This window comes from Nomia melanderi, chromosome 6 (genome assembly GCF_051020985.1).
Source record: "Nomia melanderi isolate GNS246 chromosome 6, iyNomMela1, whole genome shotgun sequence".
NCBI lineage: Eukaryota > Metazoa > Arthropoda > Insecta > Hymenoptera > Halictidae > Nomia > Nomia melanderi.
Window position 1 is genome coordinate 8,406,147 of NC_135004.1, and position 21,080 is coordinate 8,427,226.

Here is a 21,080-nt window from a genome sequence, read left to right on the forward strand (position 1 = left end):
ACAATAACTGTGTAAAAATCACGATTAATGGAATAACAAATGTTAACACTTTATTAAAAGATTAATAGTTTCGTAGCGAGCATTTGGCAATCAATTTCGCTCTTTCGTTAGCTCGTTAAACAAAATTGAACCCCTACGAATGACGATGTTTCAACAGCTTGACGTCAAGTGTTGTTTTTCCCCTGTGATTTCCGTTTGAAGTGACAAACGAAATGTATTGTTCCGCGTATGAAAAATGCACCGCAGCACGAACACCGCGGCGCAGAAATTTATTGTAATAACAATTTTCAGGCCGACGGAATACGTTTCGGCGCGACAAGCTAATTCAATTAAAAGTATGAAACAAAATAGTAGGAGCCGATATGTCTGCCTGAGGTGATTAAAAACACTTCTGATTAATACCGGGCCGGTGGCCAATCAATGTGGATCTGTTTTAGCGGCGATACACGCAGGGACCAACGCGGTCAATACAGTTTTACATTAACGGTACAAATTATCGGTGCGTCCGCGTCCGGCAAATATTGTTATAACACTGTCCGCCGATAATATTCTTCCCCATATTCACCGTTTCAATTAATTAACTAAATGCGAAAACGCTCGATTCTTTTACCGTTGAAACACACGCAACGTGGCGCGATTTTATGCAAACGCGTTACGCGTGACCGATTGTAGATGTCGAAGTTTGAGAATTATATTCAAGAAATACAGAACCGGTAATGTTTTCATGTTTCCCATAATTCGTTTTTGAACAATTTCATTCACCTGTTCGAATAATCTGACAATTGATAGATTCGATTCGATTTTACGGTTTCACTGATGCTTATTTGAGCACTGGCTATTGAGTTCTTAAACAAAAATAAAGGAAATGTTATTGTAGCATACTTTAACAAATTAAAGACAAATTCTCGTGACCAAATTTGTTGATAAACACGACAGTGTCGAATAATACATTTCCTTGTTTGCTGCTTTGCGTGTAATCGAACTACCTTCCGGTATATTGTGAACCAGCCATTCGTGTAATTACAATGTTATAAATTCTCGCTGAAATTAGCAAGTAAATTGCGGTGTATCAACTTTGTCCTTTTACATTCGTTTGCATTGTATGTTAACCCCTTGGCATAACATTTAACAGGGCAAAATCCGTCCCATAATTACAGCGACCGATATCTCACTCGTGTTGCCACCTCGAGTCAGACTCGTGATATTTATGTTTCGTCCAAAATTTTTATCACGAGTCAAGTTTGTTTAAGTACGGCAAGGGGTTAACATCGATATTGTTAAAACGTATCGAGAAACCATTGTAGTAGAGTCATTGATTTGCCGATATCTCACATATCATCGTCTGTCCGCTACTGTGCCTGGCGAGTACGCAAATTCTGCCGTTCAATGATCAAGAACCATAAAGTAATCAAGTTCATCGGTGAACCGAGTAACGTCTACGCGAACTATCCTCAAAGTACTTTGAGCAGTACCGTCACAGAGGGCGGGGCAGCACAGGTAGAGTAGTAGCGCGTAGCAAAATGCAAAAGCCACTTACGCGATGCCGTTGTGTTGTCCGATGGAGATCAGTCGATAGATTTGTATCTCGACTCGCTGGCCAGTGTCCGGCACGAATCTGTACATACACCTCGAGGGTCCTTCAAGAGACGGCGACTTTATTTGTCCGAAACCGCGATCCGATTTGCTGAATAACTGCTTGCTGTCCAGCGTTATATTGCACACTGGAACAGATAAACGGGCGATCGGTGAACGTACATACCGCAAACCATTCGTTCCTACCATGACCGTGCATGGTTCTCGCAAGTGTACACGGAAATGTAAGCTGAAAATAATAAAGACAATTTACTTATAAAATCAATTCTGTATTTACAAAAACTTTTCTCAGGAGGCTTTTATTCGATATCATTTTTTCCTCTTTTTATACGAATTGGTTTGATTTAATACAGTAATACAAATTCTAACACGAATCTTCATGTGGTTTTATTATTTCGCTGATTTCTTAGGTTTGGAGTTAATCGATATTTTTCTATAGGTGTAACATATTGGTTTATGAGAATGTTTTTATATTGGACGTTTCTGTAATGTGAAAATATTATAGAACGGGTTTTATAAGACTTGGTATTTAAAAGACTGAACATTGCAGATTGGTTTAATACTCTTGCGTTTGTACGTTCTACTTGTAACAAGTAGAAACAGCAAGTAATAAACAACCGCGTTCACTTTTAAGGCAGGTAAGATTAGAGTCATTTCAATCGTTGAAAGAGTTTATAACGCGATTATTTTTCAATTCTTAATTTCTGGTAACTTCTTATGTCCCAAAAAGAAAGAATATTTAATAATTACTACTCATCACAGAATTAGCACAATTTATAAATGTTCAGACTCCAGTTTCTCAAGAACAAGGCTTCAAATTAAAAAATATTCTTTTCTCTCAACATATTCAGTTCGACTACAATAAACAGACAAACCAAATAATAATGGCAAGCTTAAGAAATCAAATCAGCCGCGCCTAATATGAACACAAAACTGACCCGCTATTAATGTGGCAACCATAATTAAGCGACCAGTAGGCTTTTTATCCACGCGTGTAAGAAGCATAGAGAAAGAACGGTTTGATTGATGAAACGAAAGGGCAATAATGTCGGCTGTAATTAACGAACAGGAGGGGTAGACGAATGACTGGTTGAAGGAACGGGCGTGTCGTAATCAGTTATGGGGAAAGAAGAGGGTAGCAATTTCGGCGACGGGATTTATATGTTATCCCCAGTAGCCAGAGGTGTCATCTGTAAACATCCGAAAGAAAATTCTCTGCTTTCGCGAACGGTTTCATAAGCGTTGCCAGAGTAACTTCGGAAATTATTCATCCCCTCCACTATGAAAGATTTCTTCGCTCTCCCCCAGAGCTCTTTTTCTTGGTCTGTTTTCAGGCTACCTGAGCAGGTTCTCTGGGGAATTGCTCAGCCATTCGCTTCCAAAGAAGCTCTAATTTCTACTTGTTCGCGGAACGCGACTAACACAGACAGGGCAGGTGTGGCGTAAGAAGGGTAGAATAGATAGGATATGGCGGCTTAATGGGGCAAATCTTGTTTCTAATGACGACACGAATTCAAAGGGATAGTGGTTGCCTTTTCGGAGTGACGTAATTACGTTCCGCGTTGGATGGAAGTAAATACTCGAATTAGACGATTGGCTGGGCGGGCGGGAGGTAAACGGGAATGGTGCCCTCTAACTGCTAGTCGGATCGCTAACGAGTTTGACATTGAAAAGACTAACTGGAAGTTGTAGCTCTAGGTGCTGGGAAAAGACATGAGGAGATGTGTGGGGGGAAAGAATCGAATCAGGAATCGAATCCGAGAATCTTCCTCTTGTTACAGGTTAGGATTGATCAACGAGGAAATGTAGCGATGGGATGTGGGTATATGTATTTTGAAATCGGTGATATTTGTATTAATGCAATTGCAAAGAAGATAGTAAAGTTCATCTGTAACTACATTTCTCATAATATGAACATCCAAGTTTTATTATTAACACTAGAAGTACCGCATCAGTCAATATGACTAGTTTCAATCTGTTTAGCAATTATTGATATTCTAAAAGCATTCAATGTTTGAAATGATCTTGAAAATAAGTAATTTCATTTGAATACTATAATAAATGTCTGAAGAAACTGAAAATAATCTACTGTTACAATTTTTATAGGGATTACATATTAATCGTATTAAATACTCGGTAGTTCTATTTTTAATTAGAGAGTACTGTTTTTAAATGCACTACTATAATAAAGAATAAAAGTTTTTAATATCAATCATCGCGATTCATATTTCTTCTTCAAAGAAATTTCTATGTTCAAATCGTTATTGTTTTAAAGGGAAAGTAATGTCTATCGAGTTATGAATTAGATTATTCTAAATCCGTTATGAGATACTTCAAGTTGAAAAGATTATATCTCTCTAATAAAGAGAAATTGCGAGATATTATATTGGAATGATTGCATGGATGTTCGTAATTAACACCGTCCACGCGGAAGTGTACGCGGCCCTCTTTAATTTGACACGGCGAATATTAAGACGAATGATGATGAAAGGTAATGGTAATGCTTACTGTTGCCGCAGTGTTTCTCCAGTCCGCACTGAGCGCATCTGTCCGGCGACGCTGCGCCACAGCTGCATCCTCCGGATGGGACGCAGCACGCGCATTCGTTGCTGGATGAATTAAAACTGCAGGCGCAGCCTTTCGTCGTTTGTGTCCAAAGATCTACTTGACCTGGAACGAAACACGGAACGGTTAGAAAATGAGTTTAAACAGCCGTGCCCAAAGCGGGTCATTACGGGACAGAATACTCGATGCAAGTGTTGCATAAGGGAACCGAGGCTAGGCGCATGGAAAAATGTGGGGCATTCTCTGCACTCGAAGTAAGGTAACACTTTTTTGTAACAAAGTGTACACCTACTATCCGTGTCTATTACTAGACAATCGCAATTCAATTTCTTCGTCCAAGTATGACGCTCTTTGTCCTTATTTAATAAAAGGTCAACCAAGGAGGAAATTTACTTTAATATCGACTGATTCGGTTTATTCAATTTGGTAAATATAGATTTGCTCCGCGTGACAATTTTGTTCTACTTACCGGATTAAATACAGATCTACTCCTCTCATTTAATCAATCATGGATTAGTTTCACTTGTCAAATTAAGCGCTAAATTTATTTCATTTCTTTCAAAATGATAAGAAACTCAATTTTCCGAAGGCAAGCTGTTATTACCGATTTTTACCTATTTTTAGCGATCATATACTGTTTTCAATTGAGTTTTATAATTTTCTAATTATACAGAGTATTTCATATAATTCTATTAAATTTCTTTTATTCTTTACTTTATTCAAATAAAGGGTCAATATAAAATTACCAATGCATGAGGAATATCCACGTCTGATTAAGTCGAATCTCTTAAATAAACTGTAAAGGGAACTACATCACTACGGATTACAATTAACAGCGTCGCGCGCGCACTGCTAAATAATGTCCCACCCGTCTCATTAAAACTAAATTGGAGCGAGCAGTCTCATTCGACCGAACGCGTCTAATTAAATATAATTCATTTTTGGAATTAAACGTACGGCGCAGCGCTTTCATTCCAGCCTTATTATTAGGAGCATCAGCAAATATCACGCCATGCATTCAAACAAAAGCCTCGGGGTATAGCCTCGACTGGACGGATCGGATTAAATTCTTTGTCGATTCATTGCGGAACGCGACAGTCGTACAAAGAGAGAATCCAATGACAAGCGAATCTATTTAGTTTACAGTAGTGTTCGGCGTCCACGATCGAGTGTGCGGAACGATGCTAAGCCGGTTAGAAAACGCAATTCTTCGTGTACCCCGGGTAGGACAAGTAATAGAGCTGCACCGGTGTATCGCGTTTTCCGCATATTTGGGACCGATTGGAATTGCCATTCAAACGATTCCGGCCTATTGGTGGCCCTTTGTCGCGCGTGGCTTTTCTCCACAACCTATTTCTCGTTTAACTCCTTGTCCTATGATTCCTTTCGCGACTGGCCTCGTTAAAACAATTTTATCGTTAATAATTTATTCGGACAAAAGAAATTCCGCGTTTATCGGAATTTATTTCTATGACTAACAATTGATAATAGAAAAATAACACTTCATTTCAGTGCGAATGAAGATAACGACTAGACTGTGGATATTTATGCATTTATGGATTTGGGAGTGAAAAATTGCACAGAATGCACATAACGCGAAGAAATATACGAAATCTGTGAATTATGTTGCCTTTTATATTATTTACTAGGGGAAGTGATTTCTTATTTCAATTATATTTTCCTAATTATATTCTATAAAATTGAAATTCGCATGAACCTTTGTTAGACATTTTTATCGTGAGTTTGACACGATATTACAAGGCAAGGGGTCAACATTTCGACCGCAGTGATACCGTTTCTTCTTTTATCCCTTTCCTCCGTTCTGTGTCGTTGTTCACGCAGCTTCGTTGTCTGTTTTTCCCCACGTCTCTCTTATACCAACGCGTCCCAGGGTACCGATAAATAGAAATGCACTGAAAAACGGAACCGTAGGCGGGATATAACCCCCGGACGACCGATTGCTCATTGTTTTTGCTCGCTCGTCGGCGAAACGCTGCCGTTTTTCTTTCGGATGTACCGCGGATCCTTCATTGCGCGCATCGACTATGCGGCTAAAGCGCTTCGCAAAGCCGACAATTAATAAACTGTCGTTTTGTTTGGGTATCCGGTAATGCTTCTTGCAATATACCGGTATTCCTCTGTCCATTTTTCGTGCTGAACGAACACACGCGTGCTGCCAGATAGAAATATCGACGTGGAAATATTGGCAGAATATTTAACTTATTCAGTGTATCGACCGCTTACAGGCGATTTATTAAACTTTGGAAACTCTTTCTATAAAAATCTGAATTGTGTATTCGAAGTCTTAAACAATACAAAAGGAACACTGCATATCAATCTCTGGTTATTCGAGTAATTAAATAATTCATTTGTACACAGGATTAATGCTTGATATTAATTAATATATTAATTTATTACTAATTAATATAAACATGTTGTGTTATAATAATAATGAACTTTATTCGAAAGCGTTTGTTTCAAGATCTGAATGGAAGAACACATTTTAGCATCCACCACGAAATATCAAAGATAAGAATAATAACATCAATTTCATAAAACAACAAGGATCTCGTTATTACGAACACTACACATTTAATTGATTCCAACGGAATCGCCTATAACATGCCGCACGCACGAGGCTCCGCAAACGATCCACCGCCGCCAACAATTCCCCGGCTTGCCCCGGAGCGGGTGAACCGCCGCGAACAAATTGCGACAGCAACAATGGGTGGCGTTATCGGGGCTGCGGATCGATCGAGTGGTCGGTAACGGAGCGCGGTAGTGTAAGGAAAAAAGGCGAGAGTCCTCGGCCGAGCCGACGCCTAATAGAGATTTCCGATTGATTCTACAAACGTGGAGATACGCGCGCGTGATTGATTGTCGTCTTCTTCTTTTCCTACGCCAGGGCTTGGAGAACCGTCGGAGGACACGCGGCGAGGGGAGAGGCGGCTTGCGCGGAGTTAGATAAAAATATCGGTAGAAAGGGGCGCGAATGGTGAACGCGTTGCCGAAAGAGAAAAAGGAAAAGTAAGGAGAAAGAACGTGGGAGATGTAGATCGGAGCGAAACGGGGGAAAAAGAGCAGGGAGAGAGAGAGAGAGATAGAAAGAGAGAGAGGGAGTGCGGTCGGGGCTGGGATCGTCGTAGAAAAGGACGCGTAGGAAGAAGACATAAATTCCGTGCCAGTGTAAAAAGGGCGTTAAGAGGAGAAGCCCCGGCACCCCCGATATGTCAATATCCCGAGGAAATACGGGGCGGGACTTGGCCAGAGGGGTAGTAAAAATAAAGCAAACTTTATTGCCGGTGCCGCCACTACCGCCGCCGCCGCCGCCGTCGGTACCGCCGCCGCCACCGCTGCCACCGACACCATTGGGGCTGCCTCTGGAAATGTATTTCAGAAAAATGTCCGTGTAGGCGAACGCTTTAGGGCCGTGAATGCGCTGGGAAGGTGGTTAAGGGGAACGCCACTGGTGGGGCTCGGATTTCAAGGGATTTCACGGGGCATGGAGAGAACGAGCGAGATGGAGAAAGGGACCGAGGGGGTAGGACAGGAGGTGGGCGGACATTTCCAATTGGATTCTTAATCCATCGATTCGGTCTCGATTACGGGGGTTTGTTTAACGTCGCTGGGAAGAGGGTTGAGTAGCTGGCTGCGGGACTTGGACGAAGTCGCATATCAAGGGCGGTATCGTTTTTATGGGGAAAGAGGAACGACCTCGCGTGAACGGTGAGGTGAACAGGTAAACTCGATCACTTGGACGCGGATGGTCTATCCGCCCGACGGAAGGAATGAAATCGTAGACAGAAGGAATTTAAAGCTCAGCGAGTCTTACCGCCGTTTTGTTGCTGCAGAGTCCTCCCTTCGCTCGAATCACCGTGCCGTTCCTGCTCAACTTGGGACCACTAAGCCGCGCTCGCGCCCCCGCGGCGCGGTTACTGTAACCCGCGCCGCGAGAGCCGTGGATCGTACAATGGGGACGCGTGCTTTTATGCACCGAAGCTTATGGAAGTGCCATTCCTCCACGGTACTTCCCATTCATCCTTGTGACACGGATTTATTGCTCAACGTCGTTTGTTTTATAGACGCTGCTGGTTTACGCGTGATTTCCAATTCAATCGCGATACCGCTGAAGCTTATTGTTTTTCGTTCAGGATTTATCAATATTTAATGACACGGATTCTCAGTATGGAAGTATACGAGATTCGGGGGAGGATTGATAAGACGCTCGGCTAATTTGTATATTCTGGTTATGAAGTACTCTGTGGGCTTCAAATTCGATGTTTTACATTTGCGATATACTTGGAGCAACAAAGAAATATAGAAATATGTTATTGCAGATTTTATAACGTAGTTTACGGCAGAAAATGATGTATTACCTCCAAGATGGATATGTTAGAGATCTCATGCGTGCAAAATGTCGATCGTCCAACAAACCCGCCCCAAGCGGAACGGCTCGTTTCATCCGTCAAGGTTCTCCTGAAGAAAGGCAAAGTACGCGGGATCAGCGGAAACAGGATAAAACTTTTAACGCAAATTAGCAGGGAAAATGAACGGACAGGCGAGGACGTAGGAGGACGGAGGACAACGAAAAGATCCACTTAGCGTTCACTTTGGTCGACGTTAAATTCTAATGAACCGGACGCCGGTCAATTTCAGTTAGCTGCCTTCCCGGTAGATCGTGATATTCCGATCCGACAGTGGCGGCCCGGTCGGTACGTAATGGCAGCCAATACAGTCCGGTCCCCGGGTGCGGTCAACCCTACGGAAGTGTCTAATAATTTTCGTTTAAACGCGGTGTGCGCCGGTCCGGCTCTTTCGCGCAGCTGCTCTCAACGTCGACGAAAGCCACGCGCATTACCATGGTAATAGACGGAACCAGCGGACACGTCGTTTCGTTGAAAGGGAGCTCGATTTTCGCAGGCCGTTCATTATCGCCGATATTAGATGGAAAGCGACAGGTATCGGTGCCCGCCTATCGGCTCGCTTGTCCACGAAAGCTGTTGGCCCCTGACGATCGCCTCGATGAACGACCGAGCGAGCCTCGCACCGCCGATCGGACGAATAATCTGATTCTCCGCGATGCCTCTCCCGTGAACGAAACTTTAGGACGACGATAAATCGTTGGGGGACAACGAGGCATCGGTATTTTTCTGGAAAAATCACAGCCAAGCGTTCCAACGGTCTTTCTGTCCTCACGACGATATTTCACGCGATAGAAGGACCGATCAACGAACGAACGAACGTCCGATCCGCCGATCGATCGGCGAATTTCGAAACGGAAGTTAGGGCCGCGTTTCCGTGAAATTTGTACAAAATACAAACTTCAACGACCCGGCGAAATTTATTGGACTGCCCGCTGATACACGAGCGCCCAACAGTTCAGCTTTTTTTCGCTACCGTTCCGCTCGCCGGCGCCCGAAAATCCGGGCATTTTTTCCGAGCGCGACTCCGTTATCAATTCATCAACCGCCACAGCAACTTTGATCGGACTGTTTACGCGTTTCCGTGACATCGATGATGATTCAATTTGTCGCGATTTCATCTCGCTGTTTGTTCTCGCGCTCGCTCCGGCCTCGGCCAGGGCTATTTCGGCGGGCGATTTTAACCGAGCCGCCACCAATTTTTGGTGACTATTTTCTAGCGTAATTGAAGAATGGATCCTGTTTTGAAATTCCATTATATGCGCGACCTCGCGGCCCGTCATCTTTCAACCAATCGCGATACCAGCGAGGTCGCGCTAAACCATTTTCCCTAACACGGGCGTTTCGAAATCAACTTTAATTGCTCTGCCGTATTCGACCCGTGAAAAGTTTTGATCGCGGAACAACAGGAAACGTCACAAAGTTGTATTTATTCCGCGCCGTATTTACTCTTTAGAATTCACAGGTGAAATATCTCTCGGGTGAAATGACTCTCGTCAAACGCGCTACTCGGAAAAAAGCAAGAATGATCTTCCAGCTACTTCGGTAGCAACAAGAAAAAAGTTATTCACATCACACCATTCGCTCCCTCGAACAACACATCGTCGCGAGCACTTTCCCCCGCTTTCGGATTCTAATAAAGCCATTTACATGCTCTCATTTCTCGCGATTAATCTTGTACGGGGAACTCTAAAACCGGGTATATTCTCCGAGCAACGCGATACTCCGAAGAACCAGCCGAAGGAGACTACGTTCATCCTCACGGCTAACTACGCCCTAACCCCCCGGACAACCACCTCCGTTCCGGATCTTTATTTCTCGCCCGGGCCCAGAACACCATCGCCACCGGTTTTACGGATTTTAATCCGACGCTCGAACGGCAACAATTTCCACCGCCGCGGAAAATTTGTTTCTCTAGGCCACTGTTCGCTTCAACGGACTATCCCACATCCCCGGGAAAATCAGTCGGCAATTCTCTCGCTCCAGTGAGAGCCCTACCCAGACCTAAATATATCCCCTCCTCCCCGCCCTGTCCCCCGACCGACCGACACAGAATTCTCATCTCGCGCGTTGCACGGGATCCGCAACGGCAGCTCGAATCTATCAACTGTCCCGTGCCCCCGCTCTCTCCTCGAGTCCCGCTTTTTTTTCGCCTCTCCTTCATCCCTATTCTCCCATCTTCTAGTGCGGTGTGCCGGCGCGCTGGTGTCGATTAGTTCGGGCCCGGGGTATTCGGTTTTATGACGGTTTCCCGGTCACTGTGCTACTTGGAATTCCATCCACATCTCCATACATTTGCACTTTAATTGGCTCCGCGTTGCCACCTCCGCTGTCTCTTCATCCCGTTCGCTCTATATCCCTTCGCTTGTTATAAATATGTATAATACAGGGGAGGGATCGTTGGATCGCGCGGCGTAAGCAAGCGCGATTGCCGACGCGTGTTCGCGAATCGCCACGCGGCTGTGCACCAGTCAAACCGGGAATCTTGGGCTAAACGCAAGCGAGAGATTTAGGACATGTCGCAGTGACGATTGTTTTGAGCTAACGAAGAAACGAAGTTCTGTTTTAGGAGAAGGATAAGAGAAGTTTATGTGTCTAGCTTCCTAAATAATTGTAGATGAGATATGCTGGAAATCGCTTGTGTGCATTTAACGTTGGAGTCTGTTCAACGAGCAAGTCTAAAGTATTCAAAACGAAACATTCACGAGCATGGCATTATCCGGTACATATGATTATCTTTGTTAGTGGTGTGACCTTAAAGACTGAGTCTTAAAAGCTTAAAGTTCTGTCAAGCTCGAGTCTTCGAAGCTCCAAAACAGAACTTTAAAGGCTGAGCCTTCGAAGCTTGATGACTCAACCTTGAAGCTTGGGAAGGAAATTTGAGTGTAAAGAACCTTCAATATTGTTACATTAACACCTTACAGTATTAACTGTATTAACGACAGACGAGTCTTCGCTCATAATGACTCGAGCGTTGAAAACCTTAGCGTTTACAATTTTAGGCTGAATCGCTACAAATCTGAGCTCTTAGGGGTTAAGTCGTGGCTGCAGTTTTCAAAGCACGAAACTCGTGTCTCATTCTCACCAGGCTAATCTCAGTAACATTTAAGCTAGACGGCGCATAGTTTTTGTTTACCTTTACTGCCCCGTATCGTTGAACGCTATAGTCCACTACTAAACTGCTCGAAGAGATTATAACGGCATAATATGAATAACTACACGGGGATCCGTCCTGCGAGTAGATTATTTTCCTCGTTAGAGAATCGCGCGACGTTCCGAAACTCGTGGCGCGATCCCGCGTGGACGTTGAGTGATTAATGCGCCGCCAAAGTGAACCAGTGCGCGCAAAGCCTGCGTCGAGCGACGGTATCACTCTGTGCGTAATGATATAGTGGATTCGGTCAAGTGTTGGAATTATTGGTGTTTCTGCGTCGAATCGAGTCGATTTAGGTAAAGCAAACTAGGCGCATAAGCGTTCTTTCTGTCTTTTAAATTCATTCATTCTTTGTTTCTTAACAAATGCGATTGGGCATTTACCCATAGGGATCATATTGCGCTTACCGTAAGGTGAACTAAATTGAACGGGATTATTCCGCGTTTTAAACCGATGAAAGAGAGACATCGAGGGGAATCTACAGGATAATGCGGGCGGAATGTTTCAGGAGATCCTTGAAATAATTTCTTGACGGTTGATTCGTTGCGAAATTACTCGTAGAAGAGTTAACCGGTTGAGGGATATGAATGGGATTATGTTGTCCCGAGTACTTTTAGCGATTGCGCACTATACATTGTGCTCTTGTTTGAGTGATATATTGTGTTGCAAATATATGAGACGATAGAAACGAGGGAAATTAATTCGATGGCTTTTCAGTTATCGAATTATATATTCCTTTTGAGGTGAAACGTTTAATTCGTAATTTTGGGACTGTGCAATCAATCTTTGAATTGGGATAAAATTGTCAGGAATAATTAGCTTTGAAAACTAACCTTTCATAACTGAACATTCGTTTAAATAGTCTACCGACTTTCGGCACCTTTGCGAATTCTAATTCGGGAATCCACATTTAATATCTGTAAATACTTTAAACATTAATTTTGAACGTTTTCCTATTTTATAATTAGCATCTAATAATGTATCTCTTAAATTGTGGTACTTTTATCGGAGTACATAGAAGAAATATAAAAATATACGTGTCTTTAACCTGTAGCCCCGAGTTTAGTGTTTAGTTATCTAGTGTTAAAGGATGTATGATTTATATGATAAATAAACGGTGAATTTGTCTGAAGAAGTGCTGAATTAATCTTTATAGCTATATATAAATGTTCAGGGTACTTTAGCTGAAACAGATCAACTAAATTCCTTTCTTATTTTTAATGATACGATGATTAATATTTCAGATATTTGAATAAGTTTAATAAACAGGTGTTGCAAATGAAAATCCAAGTTTTTCGAGATTATAAAGAAACTTTCCTAGTAATGTAACATGATAATCAATGAAAGAACATCACTATCCAGTGAACTACAAGAAGTTTCATTTTTCGCTAAAGAAGCTTGAAAAGCTTAAAGATTTTCAGATGTCATCGCAAAAATTTCAATCGATTTGAAGACAAATCGTGTCGTGGAAAAGTCTTCGGAACGCGAAATGTAACATTGTAAGCAAATCAAGTGAAATGCGATCTTACAAAACCGTGTCTTCCGTTCTCGAGTCATTGATCACTGTCTCGGAGATAACAAGATACAGAATGCAGGCGGATAACGTGATGTACGACTGGAACGATCTATTGTCGTCTGACAGATCAGACAAGACACAGAATCCGAGTCGCAGCAATTAATGCTCGAGCGTTCGGCCCAGTGTAGTGTTGATTATCTGCACAAAACTTAGCATCAGCCGCGCATTATTCCAGGCCCCTTTTATCTGGTCAACATTTTGATCAAGGAAAGCAGAGGACTTCCGAGGAGCCGATGCGAATCTTCGTAGCTACAATGGAGTATTATCGAATCTGTTCAAGTATCAGGATACCGCGTCATCTTCAGTCGGAATATTAATTCGTGGCAATTTCCGATGCACTAGCCAGAGATATTCAGGATCTGACTGTTGTCGATTAGTAAGGACTCGGTAGTTTCCATCTACAGCTCGCACTTAGCCGTGCAACATTGTGCAACGCTTGCACATCGTTATGCAATATATATTCATGTAATCGTAATAAATTGCACTTTAATCTAGAATCACGGGAAATTAGAGTAGAAGCCAGTGAATACTAAAATTACTCAATAATTCTCACCCGAAATGAGGTACTATTACTTCGCTATCAATATTATAAGATCAGGAAGAGGTTTAACTAAGTAATAGTATAGTTTAAATGATTGAAACGAATATAATTAACAAGATCCCACTAGTGCATTTTTAAATCGCCAGTCGCTATTAACTACTCCATGAAACGCAAAAAGGTTCACTCGTCCTTTTACACTTTATATACAATTATTTTCGTTTACTCTCTCTTTCTCCTCTTTGTCTCTTACACTCTCACGTTCACACTATTCCGCCACTATACGCGATACTCGCGAAATCGCGTCCACCTTATTACGTTTGTTTGTATCCATGATTGACATTGTCAGTAATTTTTAGAAAAATCACATACCTTAGACGAACATAGTAATCTAAAACGATCTCACTGTCGTGATTTTTATTTGACCTAAGTTTAATCTTTGCAGAAATTTTCTAATTCCAAGAAAATCTTTTAGTAACAACAGCTACGCAGACTTCCTGAAACTGTATACTACACATTTATACGAAGAACTAATTACAAAATAATAAGTTTCTAAACAAATGGTCGAGCAATTGTTTAATTACATAGGTATTGTATGATAATGCGTCTTTAAAGCTCGCGGATGGTGTTACAGAACGAGTGATGCAGGTCGAACATCGTCCGCGAGAAACAATTAGTACCGTGGCGATGTTGCGCTGCCCCTTACGACTCGCGGATGTATCGCGGACGAGTTATCATAATCGGCTTTGACTTAATGCCGAGCATCCGTCGAAACGGAAATCCGATTTCGGTTCCGTGAGGATGTAGAGATCGCGGCTTGGCCGCAAAACCCGTAGTCCCAGGTAGCGCGGCACGCAAACCCCGCGCGCGGTTTGATTTTAAAGTCAGCCAGCGCCGGGCATTTCATATCCGCGTCGTTACGTTAATATCGCCGTACGGAAAAAAGTACGCGATAAAAATTCCCGGCTAAAAGAGGACGGGGGAATCAAACGCGCATTCCGTTTATATTTGGTCGAAAAACTCTGTAAAACGACCGTGTAGCCGGAGTCCACGTGGAACACGAAATTCCTTTCAGCCTGTCAATTCGGTGAAATTGTTTAGTTAGTCGAATATTTCGCTTGAAGTTCTTTAAAAGCCTTTTCATTCGAACAGGAAAAAACGAACGAATAAAGGTAGTAACAAATAAAAGGAAACAACTTGTTTTCTTGATCGTACTGTAGTTCGGGGTCGCGAAAAAATATGTAAAGAGATTTACAGTCGAGTGGACAGCCACGTAGAGAAATAATATACTGTGAGTATATCGTGGCTCTGCGGGAATAGAGTTCACGGGCGTGGTGCGCGGAAAACCACCCTCTGGGAGAACGGAAGCGGAGACAGTCAGCCATTGAAGAAGAGTCGATACTACATATGGAATTTCTTTCGTTTATCTTCCGGTGTTAAACATTAATGGACAATTCAGCGTTTCTCCCTCTGCGAAGCTACAAATGTACATCCGGTTTTAACAGTGCATCGGAAGTTGTCGATACAGGGGATTTCGCATGCGAATTCGACTTACGAGGGATGCACCGAAGCACCAGTGGAAACAAGTCTTTGGAGTCTGAAGAGTTCAGAGGCTAGAGTTTTAGAAACTAAGACGTGCACAAGTAACATTCATAATATTTATCGCTGCTCAGAGTAAGACAAGAGAAGAATTTTATAACTGAAATTAGTAAATTGCAATTAAGAGAATACTCCGACGTAGAAGCAAATTAATACACGCTATCCACCAAACCAAGCAATACTCTAATCACAAGTTATCTAATTTCGTACACTTCATCACAGGTTCATTTCCATCCAACACTCATCCTATCCTTTCACTACCTGCACTCTGTACAAACTCGCAAGGTACTATAATACAAGAAAAACACATAACTTCATCGCAACGTTACCATTCCCTGCAAGTTTTTCGACATTTTTCTCTCCCCTTCTTTCTCACGTTGGCAATCATCTACTTCTTCACTATAATTAAAAGTTTTTCACTCTTTTAGATTATCAGAAGGTCGCTACTCCTGGGAAATCCCCCCTCTCCGAATTAAACCCTAGCTTCTTTAAAAAAAAATTATAATGTTACCACTCGGAGTCTCTCATCTCCATCCAAAATTCAATCCCAGTAGTCCTTCAGCAGATAAACCGCTAGAAACGTTATCTGCGAATTATCGGCTGCTGAGGCGGCAAGGGGGTTAGGCGGCATCCGGATTGCATTCTAAATGAAGACGCGGTCCAGATTTAAACGGGCCGGAATGCCGATCGACACTTCGATTCCCGTGGATCCACCCGGCGCGGCCTTCCGTAAGTCGTTCCGGTTGATTTAGTTAGTTAGCGATTCATAGCCCGGGTACAGCTTACGCCGGGCTGATATATGGTGAGCATTGTTGCGCGGACGACCTCCGCTTTCTCTCCCCAAGAGGGACGCGGGCCAGGGGTTGTTCGCCATCCCCGAAGGCACACCAAGGCCGGCCAGTTTTTGCTCGAGTGCATTAGGAACGCGATATTTCAAGCTCGTAGCCGGCGTTGCTCGCTACAACCACCGCCTTCCTCGTCCCACGGGTATTCCTTCTATCCGCCTCCCCGTCTCCACTCGTCTCGTCCCGTTCCGTCCACTTTGCTCGACTCTTCTCTCACTCGCTCTATAAAACCGCCAGCGGAGAATCCGTTAGGATGCGCGCTGGTTGCTCTAAAAACAATCGCTACAGTGCTCGCACAATTCCCCGGCGGTTTCACGCTGAACACGCTGACCCGCCGACAACTTTCCGGTGACTTCGACTCCCGAGCACCGAACCTCCTTCGGGGCAACGGATCGTACCTTTAATGGCATCTCGCCCGGAGAACTTTCCGCCGTTTCGTGGTTATTATACGCGCGAGCACACACGCGTACCAAGTTTCGGTTTCGTTGATCGTGCCGTTCCGTTGGGTATCTCCGAGATTTCTGGAGAATCGTTTGAGATGCGTTCCGCGCGGCTACCTAGATCCTGCTTCAAGTCGTAGAGGACCACGTACAGAGTAACGTAAAAGATTGGTAGTATCTAATGGAGCTGTGAGAAATGGTTGGAAATTGAAATGTTTATATATGTTTCTTTATTTTCTTTTATTTTATTCATTATTTTGTTATTATCATTTTATGTATTTAGTGCGTGGTATTGTTGGTTTTTAATGTGCACTGGTAAATGACAATTGTAGTGGTCAGTAATAGGCTTTCGAGTATATGTAGATTCTTCTGCGCGTTTCTTGGATTACTCCGTTTAAAAATTTCTTCTAATTTAATTCATAATACTTCATATTCTTAATGACCTTTCTAAAGCTCCTCGCGTTCATTTCCTTTGTTAGTTATTTAATTCTACTCTACTTTCGTTCTTATTTGCGGCGTTTTGAAAAGCGCGTCGTCCCTTGGTTTTAAAGGAAAACATTTTGCAGAAATTTTATGCAGCGTATCCTGTCCATTGTAAGGGAGAAGTATCGTTGCATGAAAAAATGTAAATGTAACTTTTGATAGATTTCTTATTAACACAAAGCTACGGTTCCCAGTTTACTTTCCGCGTACTTCGACCCGAGTGATTGTGAAACTTGGTTCAGTCGAATGTACCGACGAAGTTTTAATCGTGAATTTTTTTACCTGAAAATTAGGGGGGGAGAACAATCTTTGCTCGGAAATTTCACAACTCTTTTTCTTTGAAAAAGTAGTTCTTTCCTTCTATTTTTCACCATTACCTCTTGGTTTTCGCTGCCGTTCTACTCGACCTGTTACACAGCACGGGGATCCAATTTGCCATAGTACAGCCAATAAAACCCGTGTGTGTGGCGAAGCAAAAAATTTCATTTAAGATTTTCCCGATGAGAAACACCATTGAAAGATATGAATAAATTGTGTTTGGAAAATATATAATACTTGTGACGGAAAAAGAAATGTTTTCTCGCAGACTGTTTAATCTTCAATGGTTAAATAAACTGTTGACAGGTAAATAAAATGAAATTTCTTTTATTTATATTCAAACATGTTCATTTTCTCTTGTATTGATAAGGGTAGTACTTAATGTTTACAATGCTGAAACCAATTACACATCCGCTTTGAAATGTTCCCTCCCGCCATTGCTACAAGAAAAACAGAAATCTTATTTTCATTAAAGCTATGATGTAAAACACTCGCTTTGAAAGCAAAGCAGGCGGAAGGACAATAACTTAATGAAGTTGAACAACATTTACCGAGGAATTTTCGTGGCGGGATATTTTATTCATACGCCTCGATGCTATTTTCGGAGGCGCGGTAGTGTGATTCACTCGGGAGTTTCATAATTTTCTGTAACGCTGCTCCGCTTGTATTTTCGCCCCGCTGCCCGACCAACGATACCTCTAACAATAAAAATTATTAGTTTACCAAGTTCCTGTTAACTCTCTCGTTTAGTCGGCGGGCCTCTCAAAGGTTTGTAAATTGTTTCGCCGCTGCTATGCGACTGCAATTACCCGCGCTGCGTTTTTCAGAAATGCTTTTTACTGCTTTTTAACCCTTTGCACTCGAGTGGTGTCTCTCACTCACCACATGATTTCATACAGCAAAACTATAATATTTGATATTTAATATTATATTTCGTACAATTCATCAATTTGAGAAATATTGAAGTAAAATAGCTTTGTTCCTCAATGTACGTACGATTTCTCTTCGAGTTAGTTTCACAAAATATCCTCTCTATCTCATCAGAAAATGTTAAAATATTTCTAATGAAAAACTTCCGAGTGCAAAGGGTTATTGTTCTCTCCATTTTCTTTATAAATATTGTTTCTCAAGGTATTAATATAATTCTTGTGTACGCATAAATAAATTCTGGGCATCGGAAGGAAGGAATGTGTAATTTTCTTTTGTTTTGATGTAATGAATAAGGTTTCATATTTGGTACGTTTACATTCATTCCATTAACAAAATTTCGAAGATGTATAAGATGTGAGATACTTAAGGCAAAAAATATGTTGAAATCTACTACTTAGTTTTTAGATCAGAGTACCAAAATTCTTCTTACTGATCTTAACTAACAGACAGAAATAATTACTCACTCTCTTTCACACAAAAGTCTGCTACAATCTCGATCGTCCAATATTTAAAAAATCCTTCAGTTAATCTATCCGATAGTTCTACAAACAATAATTCAACTGCTAGAGAACCAGTAACATTCCACCTAAAAAAGTTGATGAAATTAAATTTCCCTTAACATACCAAACAGTCACGAGACAATATCCAACACCTCCAATGCAAAAATTTCAACAAAACAGGAAAGAAACCATGAAGACATTCGATATTCTTCGTCCACCCATTATGTCCAACTCTCATCCACTCGAATCTTATGACCGGCTGGACCCACAGCTAACGAGAAAACGGTTGACAGAAATCCCGGCGGTTGGAAGTGTGCCGAATCATGTTCAACGGCGGTCGGGCGAGCGAAAAGTGAGGCCCGACGAAAATCAGGCGAGCGGTGCGCTACCGAGGCCAGAGATTTACGTTCCCGCCGGTGTCGTGTCGTGCGTCGAGTACCACGGGCCAGAATCCTCGCGTAACTAGATCGATAGTCTCGGATTCCGCTCGTTAGAGGACGGGAGAAGCCCCCGCGACGACGTCGTGTCACTGCAGCATCCACACACAGAGGAAGACGGATAGACAGACAGACAGAGGAACCGAGGGAAAGACAGAGATTCAGCCGGCGAACAGAATGGGGCGCCGGTATGGAGAAGATGGAGGGCGAAGGAGAGAGCTAACACGGTGGAAGGTGGGACGGGCCTTTGGGATCGGAGCCAACTATTGCCATTATGTGCGGACCGAACCTGCATTATGTCCGTCGGCCACGGTGCATACCAGATATCCTTGAAACGAGCTGTACGTACAGTTGCTGACGCCTCCTGGAACGTCCCTCTCGGTCGGCCATATTCGAACGAACAGCAAACTTTACAACGCGGTCCCGGCACGTTCGCGGAATTCAAATCGCCTTTGGCCCAGCTTCCTCTTTTTCCGAGCTCCGCTCGACTGTCGAAAGCATTCGGATAAGGGAGCCGAAGGAAAGGACCGCGGGAATCGTTACTGCGAAGCCGGAATTAGGTCTCAGCGACGGTTACAAGGAATCTATGAAGCGAATCGCGCGTCGGTAGGTCCGTTAGGTGTCGTTCCTACCAGCCGCTTTGCTCCAGCAAATATTAAATGTGCCGTGCGATATCGGTGCCCATGGAATTCGAATTGGCCCCATTCGAACCCTTCCCTGGAATAACCACGTTCCTACGGGACCGATCTTTCTTTCACGCTTCCTCTTTTCCAGCTTTCGAGAGGAACTTTGGACCTGTTTTGCGCACGTGGGACCACGATGATCCTTGATGTTAAACGTACCGGCATGTACTGCTAGGAGATCCCTTAATGGCTAAACTGAGGAATACAGCTGGTTCATTTCTTTCATTTTTCGCACACAGTTTATTGTTGGTTTTATTTCCTACTTTCTGGTATTTTCGTTAATTTAGTTTTCGTCAATACGGTTATACGTAAGCAATCAAAACTATGAAACTGTAAACCAAAAGGACATCTCGTACCCCTGTACCGTTCCGCTAGTTATCAAGTCATCTCATAATGGTACTTTGTATACAATTTCTACAAAATAAAGGTAAACGAGTTAGGTGATGAATGTTTCTTTACGGAAATAGGAAGGAAAGGAAAGATAAAAATTGAAAAACTGATTAATCGGAGAAAATAGTAACTTATATACATTTATATAAACGTAAGAGAATATGGAATTTTAAGTTGAATTTTGAAACCGGTCATTTGACCGGTCACGGTACGTTGACTGTTGTCAAGATGTTATGTATTAAAATTAAAAGTAAATTAACGGGTTAAATTAAAAAGTAATAACAAAAAGGTATATATAAAAAGATTGGTTTTATGACCATTTGTCTTTAATAAATTCGTTGAACACTATTGGTCTTTTACATGACTTTTCTCTGTGATCCTTTAAGGCTGGAGATTCTAAGTTCAGTTAAGAGCGTCGGTGAGAATATTGGCGCTAACGCGGGAGGCGATGAATAATCATTGTTGATATAGCCAGGCCGAAATGACAGAAGGGCTAGAGGTGGTCGGTATTCCGCTGAGAATCGAGAAATGGATCCGGGCTCGCGTGATTTTGATGGATGCGGGATGAGGCACGCTTAGTGATCCATAAAGGAACCGCCATTTGTAAA

General features: G+C 42.5%; 1 protein-coding gene and 1 long non-coding RNA gene across 9 annotated transcripts in view; both read right to left on the minus strand.

Moving 5' to 3' along the window:
- LOC116431670 (uncharacterized) overlaps positions 1–21,080 on the minus strand; it is a 312,877-nt gene that overhangs the window by 180,860 nt on the left and 110,937 nt on the right. For all 8 annotated transcript variants that reach the window (XM_076368499.1, XM_076368496.1, XM_076368501.1 and 5 more), the window contains 2 exons: positions 4,102–4,263; positions 1,538–1,721 (listed from right to left, as the gene is read on the minus strand). In XM_076368499.1, the coding sequence (XP_076224614.1) occupies positions 1,538–1,721; positions 4,102–4,263 (346 nt within the window). The remainder of the gene's footprint in view (positions 1–1,537; positions 1,722–4,101; positions 4,264–21,080) is intronic.
- On the minus strand, positions 17,887–19,402 carry LOC116433368 (uncharacterized). Its single transcript, XR_004236291.2, has 4 exons — positions 19,087–19,402; positions 18,927–19,004; positions 18,084–18,230; positions 17,887–17,972 (listed from the first exon to the last, which is right to left on the minus strand). It is a non-coding gene; the product is annotated as an uncharacterized LOC116433368 (long non-coding RNA).